This window comes from Tupaia chinensis, unplaced genomic scaffold (assembly GCF_000334495.1).
Source record: "Tupaia chinensis unplaced genomic scaffold, TupChi_1.0 Scaffold000007_1, whole genome shotgun sequence".
NCBI classification, from domain to species: Eukaryota; Metazoa; Chordata; class Mammalia; order Scandentia; family Tupaiidae; genus Tupaia; species Tupaia belangeri.
Window position 1 is genome coordinate 2224928 of NW_006159436.1, and position 14885 is coordinate 2239812.

The 14885-nt window shown below is 41.4% G+C and overlaps 1 protein-coding gene across 5 annotated transcripts in view; it reads left to right on the forward strand.

Moving 5' to 3' along the window:
• The window catches only part of TUT7 (terminal uridylyl transferase 7), a 72751-nt gene extending 61261 nt beyond the window's left edge, over positions 1 to 11490 (forward strand). For all 5 annotated transcript variants that reach the window (XM_006139843.3, XM_014592568.2, XM_014592555.2 and 2 more), the window contains one exon: positions 10516 to 11490. In XM_006139843.3, coding sequence (XP_006139905.1) covers positions 10516 to 10583 — 68 coding nt within the window. In that variant the 3' untranslated portion in view covers positions 10584 to 11490. The remainder of the gene's footprint in view (positions 1 to 10515) is intronic.
• The last annotated feature ends 3395 nt before the right edge of the window (positions 11491 to 14885 follow it).

Here is a 14885-nt window from a genome sequence, read left to right on the forward strand (position 1 = left end):
GTATTCTGAATGAGATCAGATCATTCATAGAGAAAGAAATAGAAATGTTCAAAGAGTTACCACTCTTAGACCCAAAAGGGGAATAATACCTGAAAGATAAGCAGGTAGGAGGCTCTCTGAGAATATGAGGACTGAAAAATAGGAAGAGTTCTATTAGAAAAGCCCCCAAGTCACAGAAGCTAAATGTAAATGGGGCCTACAGTGACGCAGGCAAGAGCAGCCATGAAAATGGGCGAGGAGACGGAGGGACCGGAATTCACAACCAAGCCAGGAGTGACTCCATGGAAAATAGACTCTGCCGCAGTTTATGGGGTTTTCCTTTCCCCAGGGACACTGAGAGTTTGAAGGCTAGATGAACGTCATAGAAATAGCAAGAAGAATTTCTTATCACAGAGTCAGCAGGTGGCATGGCGGTTAAGGCAGCTGGAGCCCATGTGACTGGCTGACTGCATTTTGAGTCTCAGCTTGAGTAACACACTTGGCAGGTGTGCATTTATGCCCATGATCACAAGGATGGAGAAGGGTTTGTGGTGTAGCCATCCCTCCTGGATGCTTTTTCACTTTCTCTCTTTCTCTTCTCTCTCTAGTGAGCACACATGCCTGATAGCAAAATGTACACAAAAAAAAATGTATCTTTACAAGCTCAGTCATGGACAGATACTTCCAAAATGTTTTCCATAGAAAAAATATTGACCCTTACTTAGGCAAGGTGTTCATTTTGCCAAGGATAAGGAGGCATAGTGTTTAAGAACACCAGTTCTTCTGTCATATTGCAAGGGTATAATTTCCAGCTTTTGATCTTGAAAATCCTTACCAGCAATATTCCTTGGTTTCCTCGTCTGTAAAAGGGGATAGTAATAATATTTGGCTGGTAGGGATATTGAGAAGTCCACAGGAAAGCACTGGGGACCATTCCTGCGTATAGTGAGAGAAGAGAAGAGGTGGGTGGTGGTGGCGATTGCACTGACACAGTATCCCTGCAGGTATTGCAAAGTCTGTGAGTGCCAGCATCCTTCCTGCTGTATAGATTTTGTCAGGACCAGCAGATATAATGGTCAGACATAATGGTTACATCTCTGGACTTCCACATAGTGGACCACAATTTGAGTCCTGTACCCGGTGGCTTAAAATTCACACCAGGCACATGGCCGTAGGTTCCCATGATCCCGAGAGGAGAATGGAGAAGGGATTGTAGCGTGGCCATCCCCTTGGTGATGGAGGGGGGGTGATTTTTTTTTGGAGAGATTTTCGCTATAGGGCGCGTGCGCTCGCCAGACAGACAGGACAGAAAGCGAGAAATCACCCCCCAGAGGGGATGGTCATGCCGCAATCCCTTCTCCTCCATTCTCCTCTCGGGATCTTGGGCACGCACGCACACGCGCCCGGCATGAGTTTTAAGCCACCGGGTCCAGGAGGTGAACCGCAGTCTACTACGTGGGAGTCCAGTGACATAACCATTACGCTAACTGCTGGTTCCCAAGGGGGGGTGATTTTTCACTTTCTTTCTGTCTCTCTCTGTCTCCTGCGAGCACATGTGCCCTATAGCAAAAAAAAAAAAAATCCCCCCCAAAAAAGATTCTACATGTCATAAAAATAGAATTTTACTATGATAATATAAATTTTTACTAAGTGGGAAGAAATGCATATAGTACATACACTAGCAATGGCATTACCAGTTGACAGGAAGTTAGGATTTCTATTATCTTCTGAGTAAAAGACTTACATGTTTGTAAATCTTTTGAGCAATTGAAAAAGCTTACTAACTTAAATTTACTATAGAAAATATTTATTATAATAAATATACTATTTTATATCTCCCCCCCAAAAAAGTTTTAAGTGGTTAACATTTATCCTTTCCAATAAATTGAACTTAAGTATATGCTTAGTAGTTACAGCGGCCAAATTTATCTGTGATAAACATATGCAAATGATCTGTTATGAATGTGAAATACATCTCAACTGTGAGTAGTATTGGTCTCCCCGAAGCTCCTCTTACACATGATACTGAGTACGTATGACCCACTGGTAGTTTCCTAAAGAGTATGTTGGTGCGGACTCCCCTGCTGTAACACACTGTCTTGTTCTTGGGCAAGATGTCTCGTCTTTAAATTGGTGATGACACCATCTATCTCAGAGTGCGCTGAGGATGAACGCACCCACCCTAGTAAACACTCGGCCACATTTCCTCCCTTCCTTTCCACCAGGTTGCACATGTTTCTTTATTCCGAATGACGTATCGGTAGATAGAAAATACTGTGCATTCTCCTGCTTTTCATTGTTACCTGTCTCTCCACATACATACAGCTAACACAATGCTTTAGATAGTGAGTTTTATGGATTAGAAATATACCCTCTCAGGGGGATTGAAGAAAGCTACGAGAGAATGGTCGAGAACATGAGTTTTGGAGCAGGTGGTGGAAACTGAAATGCAGCCTAAAAGGTACTCATCGTGCAGCCTCTGTCAGGTTATCCACCCTCTCATGCTTCATCTCCTTAAACAGACTGGGGCCAGCACCTCACAGGACTGCTGCAAGGCTTAACTTCATACAGAAAAAGCATTTAACACAGCATCTGACATCTCAGCTTTCAGTAAAGTATTGCTGTCTTTTGTTACTGTGGTTGATGGATAGACTCCAGCCCTCCTATAGTTTATCTCTTCTAACTTACAGAACAAAACATAAAAAACATAATGGAAATTTTTAACAAAGCTATGTAGAGATTGTAATCATAAACTGATTTTTATGCTTAATTATACTGATTCACATAGAACAATTCTTAGTCTGAGAATTTTAGAAAACTAACATTTCTATTTCTTAATCTCCCTCTCCCTTTTTTTTTTTTTTTTTTTTTTTGCAAAGAGAACTAGTTTAAGAAAAAACTACTGGGGCAAGCAGGTGCTATAGTGATTAGGTGCTAAACCTCCCACCTGGACAATCGCAGTTCGAGTCCCAGACGTGGCAGCTTGAAACTCACATCAGCATGTGTGCCCAAAATCCAAAGAGGAGAATGGAGGAGAATGGGATTGCAGTATGGCCATCCCCTCGAGGGGTGATTTCTCACTTACTTTCTCTCTACTTCTCTCCAGCTCCCTCTGTCGTTCCAGCTAGAGCATGTCCCCTATAGCAAAAAAAAAAAAAAAAAAACTCTTCAAAACAAAAACTACCTGTGTCAGGACCAGTAGTTAGCCTAACGGCTATGTAATCGACTGGGATTTGAGTCCTGGACTTGGTGGCTTAAACTTGTGCTGGGCACGTGTGCATGCATGCCCAAGATCCCGAGAGGAGAATGGAGGAGGATAGATTACAGTGTGGCCATCCTCCCTGGGGAGTGATTTCTCACTTTCTGTCTCTTTCTCTGTCTCTCTCTGTCTTTCTGGTGAGCGCACACGCCCTATAGCAAAAAACTCTCAAAAAATTAAAAAAAAAAAAACAAAACAAAAAAAAAAACCTACCTGTATCTTTTTATTTAGTCTGTTTTAACCCCATGACTTGAAATTTAAAAAATTGGAGAGGCTGGGAGAGATTAGTGATATCTTTTCTTCCTCCTGATGTTGAATACTTATATAATTTTTGTCATTGACTAGAATTTTTTTAAGAGATCAATATAGGGCACATACACTCACCAGAAAGAGACAGAGAGACAGAAATCAAGAAATCACCTTCCATGGAGAATGCACACCACAATCTCTTCTCTTCCATTCCCCTCTTGGCGTACTCACGCAGACACCCAGCATTGAGTCTCAAGCTGCTGGATCCAGGTCTCAAACTGGGGTTGGCCATGTGTGAGTCCAGCAATGTAACCACTAAGCCATCTGCTGGTTTCATCATTGGCCAGAATTTTAAAGTCTGCTTAGTTTAGTTTAAAAAAAAAAAAAGAAAAAAAAGTATTTCTAGTAGCAAATTTTAAATAATAGAATTTTTTTTAAATAGAGGGACCTTATTATTACTGAATAAATAGATCATTCTTTTTGATACCCTTCTTGATATTCCAGTGTTATTATTATACCATTATTCATTCGTTCCTTATTAATAAAGCTAGCTATTTTTAAATAGTTGGTATATCACGTGTCTTTAGAATGATTTCGGAGCCAGCCCTGTAGCCTCGTCATTAAGTGAGCTGGATCCCTCATCATCAAGTGAGCTGATCATGGTTCAAATCTCAGCCGGAGTGGCTTGGAAAACATGTTAGACATATGTGTGTCTGTGCCCCAGACCCTGACAGGACAAGAAATGGAAGAGAAGGGATTGTAGCATGACCATGCCCCTTGGAGGGCTAGCACACACTCTTTTACTCTCTCCCTTGGGGAATTTAAAACACAAAAAACAATCTTGCTTACATACTCTCCCCTGAAATACCGAAAGCCTTAATATTTCCTGATACACTTTTTAGGTTGACATTCAAGTTTTTCTTCATGTTGCAAAATGTATCATTTTTAGTAAATGCGTTTTTAAAATTAAACTTTCAAATCAGCCTTCAGTGTAGCAAACAATATGTCTATCAACTTGTTCATACCCACCATCATTGATCTACAGATCTTTTATTTATTTTTTTTTGGGAGGACAGGTTTTTGCTATAGGGCACATGCATTCTCCAGAAAAACAGAGACACAGAGAGACAGAAAACAAGAAATCACCCCATAGGGGGGATAGCAATGCCACAATCCCTTCTCCTCCATTCTCCTCTCAGGGTCTTGGGCACACACGCACACGCGCCCAGTGTGAATTTAAGCCACTGGGTCCAGGACTTGAACTGCGGTTAACTACATGGGAGTCCAGCAACATAGCCATTACGGCAACTACTGGTCCCAATCTACAGATCTCTTTAAAAAAATTATCATTCTACATTGTTTTCCTTTTCTCCTCTAATTTTTTTGTTTCACCTTTTTCTTTCTTTTTAAAGGTTTTTGCCGTGGGGGGGTTGGGGGGGCGTGTGCTCTCCAGAGAGAGACAGTGAGAGGGAAAGTGAGAGATAATTCCTCAGAGGGACAACCACACTGCAGTCCATTCTCCTCCTGCAATTCTGGGCATGCATACACATGCGCCATGTGTGATTTTCAGGCTGCCAGGTCCAGGACTCAACCCATGGTTGGCCATGTGGGAAACTAGCACCTTAACCACTATGTCACCAGCTGGCCCCATTTTCACTTCACCTATATGATTTCATCATAGGATTATATATCTTTATGTATTTTCAAATATTCTGTTGACTGTCCTATCATACTCTTATCTGCAACAAAAGTATTTAAGTTGAATTTTAACCTCATTAAAACTATTCTTGTTCTTATTAAATGGCATTCCCATTTTTTAACAGATAATTTTCCATTTTTGTATCTGTTAAATGTTTTGCTTTTTTTTTCGACCTTGATTCCCTCCCTTCCATCCCCCATTGTCTACCCTCCTCTCCTACTGTCTCTAGTATCCACAGTGGCTCTCCCTGCTCTTATGCCCTCCAGTTTCTGCCACAGAAGAGGGACAGACATTCAGTATGTGTTAAGTGGGGATATAATGCCTCTCCTTCATAGCCTGGCTTGCTTCACTTAGCAGTAAGTCTTCCATGGACATCCACTTTCTTTTTTTTTTTTGAGAGGTTTTTGCTATAGGGCGTGTGCGCTTGCCAGAAAGACAGAGAGAGACAGAGAGATAGAAAGTGAGAAATCATCCCCCAGGGGAGATGGCCACACCACAATCCCTTCTCCTCCATTCTCCACTTGGGATCTTGGGCACACATGCACACGCACCCAGCGTGAGTTTAAGCCCCCGGGTCTGGGACTTGAACCGCGGTCAACTACATGTGAGTCCAGTGGCATAGCCATTACACTAACTGCTGGTCCCAGTAGTCATCTACTTTCTATCAAGTGCAGGATCTCACTGTTTTTATGGCTGAGTCATATTCTGTAGAGCACATGAACTACACTTTTTCTATCCATGTATCAGTTCTTAAACATTTAGATCAATTCCATATCTTAACAATTGCACTGCAATAAACATGGATGTGCAAGTGTTTTTCCAACAGAGTGTTTTCCTGTATTTTGGGTAGATACTCATTGGAATTGCTGATCATCTGGCATCCACAGAAAACAATACTTACTTAACACTTGCTTGCTTCCCCATCTCCCAAGGTTTTTATACACCCAGATAGTGCACTCCAGTGAGACCAGATGGTTAGGAGGGATTCTTCGAATTGTAAAGTAGGAGACAAGTGATTGTCAAAGGGTGTTGGAAAGGAAAAATGAAGTGATTCCTTTTTTCTCTCTTATTTTTTATTTGGAGAGGTTTTTTTTGTTGTTTTTGTTTTTGTTTTGTTTTGTTTTTGCTATAGGTCGCATGTGCTCACGAGACAGAGAGACAGAAAGCTAGAAATCACCCTCCATGAGGGATGGCCACACCGCAATCCCTTTTCCTCCATTCTCCTCTCGGGATCTTGGGCACACACACACACACCCGGCGTGAGTTTAAGCCACCGGGTCCGGGACACGAACCGCGGTTGACTACTTGGGAGTCCAGCGACATGGCCATTACGCTAACTGCTGGTCCCAAGTGCTTCCTAAGAACCAGCCAAACCTTTGACCACAGAGGTTTCTCAGACATACTAGTTTTAAGAGACAGTGTGTGTAGAAGTTGAGAAGCAGAAATTGACACACCTTTTTTATTTTTATTTTTTTAATCTGCCAGAGAACGCATATGCTTACCAGAGAGAGGGTAAAGAAAGTGCACTTCATGGGGTGTGCTCATACCATAATCCCTTTTCCTCCATTTCTCCATCTTTTCAGGACTTGGGGCACACAGGCAAACAACGCCCTGTGTGTTTCCCAAGTCACTAGGTCCAGGAACTAAACCATGCAGTCAGCTGTGTGGAATCCAGCCAATTTAATATTTTTGGGTTTTTTGTTTTGCTTGCTTTTTGCTGCTGTTTTTTAGTTTGCTATAGGGCATGTGTCTGTAGCACGAGAGTGAGCATGGCCGCAGTGCAACCACGTCTCCTCTTGGGATTTTGGGCACACGTGCACATGCATCCAATGTGAGTTTCAAGCCACCAGGTCCAGGACTCAGACTGTGCACTGGCTATGTGAGATTGAGCTGCCTTAAACTCCACACCACCTGCTAGACCCAGTACTTTCAGTTTTTAAATACAAATATTTTACATAATGTTCCAATCTAATAAAAAAAATGTATTATATATTTAAGTGTTTAAGTCATATGGTAGTAGAACTGCTAGTTCTATTAGAAAAGTATTTAACATTTTGGGAAAACCATACACAGGCACAAATAACATCTTCTAGAGAAATGACACTTGTTTCATTTATATTTTTTTTAATTTGCCTATGGGCAAATGCCTTCTCTCATGCACTGGCAGAAGAGAGATGGAAAGTGAGAAAGCATCCCTACCATGGGGAATGATCACACCATAATCTTTCTCCTCTGTCTCCCTCCTTTTGGGGTGTTAGGCACACACACAAACACACACACACACCACGAGTTTCTCAAGCCACTGGGTACAGGACTGGAACTGTACAGTTGGCCATGTGAGATCTGACCACCTTAACCACCAGCCCACAGAGCTGGCCCAATTCTTTGAACTTTTAAGATTTAAGTAGCATATTATAGTATATAATAACATTCTATGCCCTACATTTTCATGTCTGATTAACCGAGTAAGTTTTTATATGTTGCTATTTGTTAGGTGTTTTGGAAAGTCATGACATATTTTCTGTGCAGAAATGTGTCGTGAATACTGTTCTTTACAGCATTTTGTTGTATGAACACAAACATGAACAGTGAGGTTTTTTTGTTTGGTTTTTGAGAGGTTTTTGCTATAGGGCAGGTGCGCTCGCCAAAAAGACAGACAGAGAGACAGAAAGCAAGAAATCACCCCCAGGGGATGGCCACGCCACAATCCTGTCTCCTCCATTCTCCTCTCAGGATCTTTGGCACGCACACACATGAGCCCAGTATGAGTTTAAGCCACGAGGTCCAGGACTCAAACAACGGTCAACTACGTGGGAGTTCAGCGACATATCTATTACGCCAACTACTGGTCCCGAACAGTGAGGTTTTGACTGATTTTTTTGCTCTTAAAAACAGCACCATAGTGAACATCCTTATGAGAATCTTCTAAACCAACAGTCCCCAACCTTTTGTCACTGGGGGCTGGTTTCGTGGAAGATAGTTTTTCCACAGACCAGAGGTGTGGGAGGATAGTTTCAGGATAATTCAAGTGCATTACATTTATTGTGCGCTTTTTTTTGTTATTATCACATTGTAATATACAATGAAATAATTATAACTTACCATAGTGCAGAATCTATGGGAGCCCTGAGCTTATTTTCCTGCAACTAGACAGTCCCACCTGGGGGCTTCTGTGTGAATCCAATGCCCCGGCTGATCTGGCAAGAGGCGGAGCTCAGGCGATAATGTGAGCATGTGAGCAATTGGGGAGGGGTGTCTGTAAATACAGATGAAGCTTCGCTCACTCACCTCCTGCTATGCAGACTGGTGCAAGTCCTGTCAGGGGCTGGGGACCCCCATCCTAGAGAATATATGAGATATTTGATAGGGTTTGTGTACCTACCACATGCACATGTGCATTTAGATACTATCATTCACAGTAACTCCCAGGGGGAGTGGGTATTATTGTTCTCACATAACGTGTGAGGAAAATAAGGCACTGAATATGCGACTGGTGGGTTATTTGTTTATTCATATGGTTTTATACTTGACTGTCTCCCTTCTTTTGGGGAGGGATGCTTTGCCCATGGTACATGTTAGAGTCATATCACAAGACTTAGACATTTGCTTGTATCATCAAGTTTTACTGTAAGGTTTCTTTGAATCTTCATTGAGCAAAATTTCTACCGACCTTTCTTGTCTTCCTGATTTTCTTCCTTCAAAAATCTGTATCTTGTTTTAATTTACATTTTGTTGATTACCCATTGATAATAGATAATTTTTCATATCCTCATGTAATTTTTTTTTCTTTCATGTATTGCTTTTTTTTTACTCAGTTATTTCTTGGTGATCATCTTTTCTCTATTGATTTATGAGTCTTTAGGTGTACCTTGAAAACTCTTCCCCACTCCTTATAATTATATATTCTCTGCTTCTTATACTTCAACTTTCTTATACTTGCATTTCATTCTGAAATTCATTTGGAAATGGGTGGAGAAAGAGGTTATGGTGTGAGAAAAGAAATTAACTCCCTTCTTCCTCAGCCCATCAAAATTACTTATTTGACATAATACCACTTATTGTATAATCCAGATTTACCCTCCCCTTGGTCTGAAATGCAACCTTCATTATATACTACTATGTTATTTGGTTGTCAGAGAAGTCATGACATAGTTTTCTGTGCTTTTCTGGGCAAAAATGCATCATGACTTTTCCAACGATCCAATATATATCACTTAAAATTCTCAATTACTGGGCAAAATGGCTACATTGTTGGACTCCCATGTAGTTGACTGCAGTTCAAGTCCCAGACCTGGTGGCTTAAAACTCACACCGGGCATGTATGCATGTACACCCAAGATCCCAAGAGGAGAAGAGATTATGGCCTGGCCATTCTCCCTAGGAGTGATTTCTCACTTTCTGTCTTTCTTTCTCTCCAGCAAGCACACACACTCTATAGCTAAAAAGCATTCAAAAAAAAAAAAAATTCTCAAGTCTTTGGGCTAGCAGGTGGAGTAGTGGTTAAGGTGCTGAACTGCCATGTGGCCAACTGTGGTTCGAGTCCTGGACCTGGTGGCTTGAAACTCAAGCCAGGCGCATGTGCGCCCAAAATCCCGCATGGAGAATGGAGAGGAAAGGATTGTAGCATGTCTATCCCACATGGAGGGTGATTTCTCACTTTCTGTCTCTGTCTCTGTCTTTCTGGTGAGTACACGCACCCAATGGCAAAAATCTCTCCAAAGGAAAAAGAATATCTTAATTCTCTTTTGTTTCATTGATCTATTTGCTCAGACTGCAGAACAAAATTTAGTAACTATCCTGGGTTACAGTTTCAATTACTAATACTAATACTTGTCTATTTGTAAACATAGTCTATTCCCTTTTTTCTTTTATGTCCATGAATTATTACTCCAGTGTCACCATCCACAGCTTCACATCTGCAGAGTAATGACACAGGTTCTGTCTTTCTGGCCAGAGGATTCTTTGTGAAGTATTCCACTTGGCTGCAAACGAAGATATGATCTGCACAGAGCAGAACCTTTGATAAAGGGGGTTCACCTGGCCCTCTGCACCAACATGGAAATATGAACACTAAATGTATTAAAATGATATCATTCTAGCAACTTAACGTGCATTTAGAGAGACAGGAGTTTGATCAAGCTCGTGTTTAATAGGTTATACTCATATATACTTTTTTGTGTCTAGCCTAATTACTTGGTACAACACTAGCATCTAACCCAGTGGGGACAGTTTCCATGACTGATTTACAGTAAGAAACAACATGACGGCTTTTGTGATAAAGTGAGGCTCATCTCATTTACCTCGGGTTTTGTTTCTTCCCCTCCTCTAGGCAGCCTTTCCAGTAAATATATGACTCAGGGAAAAGCCTCAGCGAAGAGGACCCAACATGAATCATGAGGGACGGAAAACGCAGCACTCTAAATGGCCACTCAGGCGTTCCCATCCACTTGGAAAATTAGGTTCATTTCACAGGACACAGCAGCATAGATCAGGCTTCAACTGAACATTAAGGGAAATGTCAGATTTTTTTTTTAATTTAATGAAATTGTTAATGAGGGAAAAAAATTTTAATACAGTCTTATCTACCATAAATCCCCATAGATTTAAGGATTTTAATAGAAAGCCATGATGTATGTATTTAATCCAGGTTAAAAGAAATGTAACTATGGGCCAGTATTCAATGAATACAGTTTCATGGTTTTTAATTCTGTCAAAGCACACTAAAAACGTGTGCTGAGAAACCCCAAGCAAATGAACCCCTTTTTCCCTGTAAACCCCTTTTTTGTTTTGAAGAGGGGAAATTATATTTATTGTTGTTTACTGAATCCTTGTGTGGAAGCGTATCAAATATGTGTGAACTGCTACTACTGTACTTACAATTTACAAGCATAACTTTATTGCTTTTTGTGGGAGAAGTGATAACACGAACATGAGTACTATTTATGTGAGCCGTCGGTGGATGAGCCATGAGTTGACATGTAACTACTGTGCTCATAAAAACAAAGAGAAGAAAACAAGTAGTCCTGTTTGCCACTGAAAACATTTTTAAAGGAAAAGTGACAAAATAGAAGCGCTTTTTACTTTTTATGATATTCAGCAATTAGGATGGAAAACTTTTAAAAATTCCTAAAGATCAAAGAGGCCATCTCTGCCAATCACAAGTGTGGTTGGGATCATTCTGGGTCTGACTGGAACTCTCTGGAACTGTTTTTCTAACTTCACAAGACTTCAGAAGCAGTACATGGTCAGAACAATGCCTTGGGTTATTTATCATTTTGAAATAAAACACAATTTCAACCTGTAATGTTATCCACATTATTTTCTACTGAAAGAATTCTAAATTTCATCAGAAAAATCAGTCCAGAATAAGGGTAGTGCACACCCGCTCCCCTTGATAGAGTGTGCACAGAATTCTGACTGTGCCCTCACTGTGCGTGGTGTTTGTTGATGCCCACTGTCTGCCAGGTTCTGGGAACACACAAAAGGTACCTATGGAGGGCAAAGGACAGAGGGTACTTGCTAGGTAAGTCAGAGAGCTCAGAGAAACCTACTATGTGCACTTGTCTTTTTTAAAGAATTATTAATGTTGTTATTATTTTTTCTTTTAATTTGCTATAAGGCACATGTGCTCACCAGAGAAAGGAAGACAGAGAGGGAAAGTGAGAAAGCAAGCCGCCAGGTCCAGGATTTGGTTGGCCACATGGAAATCCAGCACCTTCACCAACACGCCATCTGCTGGCCCCCATGTGTATTTGTTTTTAAAAAATTGCTTGGAGGGCTAGCAAATGACGGAATGGTTAGGGCGCTTGATCCCACATGGCTGACTGCAGTTTGAGTCCCAGACATGGGCCTGAAAAACACACTGGCACATTTGCAAGCATGCCCAAAATCCCAAGAGGAGAATGGAGGAGAAGGGATTGTAACATGGCCAGCCCCCTGGAGGGGGGTGGGGTGGTTTCCTACTTTCTCTATTTCTCTCCCCCCAGCAAGCCCACAGGCCCTAGAGGGGAACAACAAACAAAATGTTATTTGGAGTCATTTTAGCTAAAGAAAAATACTGAAGTTCAGAACTTGAGGATTTGTTGGACATGTGTGCGCGTGTGCCCAAGATCCGAGAGGAGAATGGAGGAAAAGGGATTGCAGCACAGCCATGCCCCCTGGGGAGGGTAATCACCCTCGCTTTCTGTCTCTCTGTCTCTGTCAGCGACCGCACATGCCCTATTAGCAACAATCTCTCTTAAAAAAAAAAAAAAGGAACTTAATTTACAAGTCATAGTAAGAACAATGAACAATTCCTTCCTCATTTCAAACACAAGCTCATGAATACACAGACTGGCTGACACTGTTTTGTCCAGCTTTTTTGTTTTTTAAGAGATTTTTGCTATTAGGTGCATGTGTTTGCCAGAGAAACAGAAAGTAAGAAATCAACCCCTGGGAGTGGGAGGGATGGCCTCACTGCAGTCCCTTCTCCAGTCTCCTCTCGGGATCTTGGGCATGCACACAAACATGCCTGGTATGAGTTTCAAGCTGCTGGGTCTGGGACTCGAACTGCAGTCAACTATGTGGAAGTCTAGTGACATAACCATTACACCATCTTCTGGTCCCCATGCAGCTTTCTTTAGCAGCCCCTCTTCTTATTTCTCTTGTTTTCATGCCTGAAAGTCAGCTAGGCATACAGCTCTTAGTGCATTTTCTTTGAGAAGCCTATTGATGGTCTGTTGTCTCCTGGCACAATTGCAGAAGAGACATTGGAGACGACTAATTTTTCTTCCCTTGTACATTTTATTTTTCTGTTTGTTTTTTACTTTTCCCTGTAATAAAGGAACTTGCCTCAATCTATAAATAGGTCTCTCCAGTGACTTTTGTCTTAAACAAAAGTAAATTCAATCTTTCCACTTTTTTTACAATTTGATAAAATAGCCTGTTTTTACTTCTTTTTCCTCCAAAACACTTTTGTCTTTTCTCAGTGTCCTTTATCATCTCTTTTTTTTTCCTTTCTTCATGCTAGGAAAACCTCATTTTTCATTTCATGACTGGCCTGATTTTTAGTGTCACTCTATTTCTGGTAAGAATTTTATCGTTGTACATCTTTGAACTTACCCACCTACTTTTTCCTGTCATTGCTTTAATTTACTCTTATATTCTCTTCCTTTTCTAGGAAACGATGCTTTCTTGTATTCGTTTAAGGGTGTTAAAAATTACCCTCATTTCATCTGATTCTTACAGTAAGATTCTGCTCAAGAGTTTTGGGGTGTTTTGTTTGATTTTTGATTTCTGATGCTGGGCCCCTGGGACAGTGAGCAGTGTTTGCCAGCAGACCTGCACAATGAATTGCCCTGGAGTCTAGTTTTGGATCTGGTCACAGCTTCTCCACAGGGCCCCAGGTAAGGGGACCAGCTCTCTGCTCCATGGCAAGTCACACCCCAGGGCATAGCTATCTCTCAAGCACAGCTGGCCTGTTTGCATCACAGATACCACACTGCAGAGTTCTCCTTGCTGCCTTCTCTCAGAAGCAAACAAAAATTCGAAATCTGTTTTGTGTATCACTTACTCAGTGTGTGCACTGTCAACAACGTGTAGCCTTAAACATGTTTAAAATGTCCTTAAGTAACTTTCACTTAGTTTTCATCTTGAAATGTACTTCCCAAGTGTGTTCTATTTTTAAAAACATATGTTTCAGGTGAAAAAAGATCCTAGATAGATAGGGGGGAATGTGGTCAAACACAGAATTTGCCAAACCCCATTAAAACTGCCAAGATGCGATTAGTATTTATTTTTTTCTTTGAAAGAAGGCATGTTTGGACAACAGCAGTCAGGAACTTCCTTCACTTTTTCTAAGTGCAGCTGTAGACTAGGTAGAGTCCGGGCCTGCTGGTTTTCTGACTGTGCCACAACCCTCCTAACCTCGGGGCAATTCAGTTTCCATTCTTATAAGATCGCAATGATACCTGCTTCTCCAGATTTGTGAGAATCAAATCAGATATTACTAGGAAAATAGTCTTTAAAATGTCTAGAACTGAGAAACTAAATCCTAAAGTGTGGTGTTGAACCTTTTCCTGTCAAGTTCTTTAATATATTAGTGGAAATCTAAAAATGGTTACAGGTTGCAAACTCCTTTAGCACTCCACCCCACCCCCTCCCCCACCTCATTTCCACACCACAGAACGGCTGCTGGTCTGAGATAAAAGCCCATAATTTTTATGTACTCCTGAAAACTCTCCCAACATACTATTTCATGGACCTATGCCAGTTGTAAATGACATTAGGTAGGCCTGGTCCCCTGACAAGCAGATATATGACTTGGTGCTTAAATGCAAAACAGTTAACCAAGTTAGAAACAGCTGTATTAAGGGTGAAGCAGGCTGTTACACAGGCTCCTCCATCAGAAAATTCAGAACTAGATTTTAAAAATAGTATTTCAGGGGAACCAGCAGTTAGCGTAATGGCTATGTGGCTGGACTCCCACGTAGTCGACCGCGGTTTGCGTCCCAGACCCGGTGGCTTAAAACTCACACCGGGTGCGTGTGCGTGCGTGCCCAGGATCCCGAGAGGAGAATGGAGGAGAAGGGATTGCGGCGTGACCATCACCCCCTGGGGGGTGATTTCTCGCTTTCTGTCTCTCTGTCTCTCTCTGTCTGGTGAGCACACACGCCCTATAGCGAAAACCTCTCCAAAAAAAAAAGATTAAAAAATAAAAAA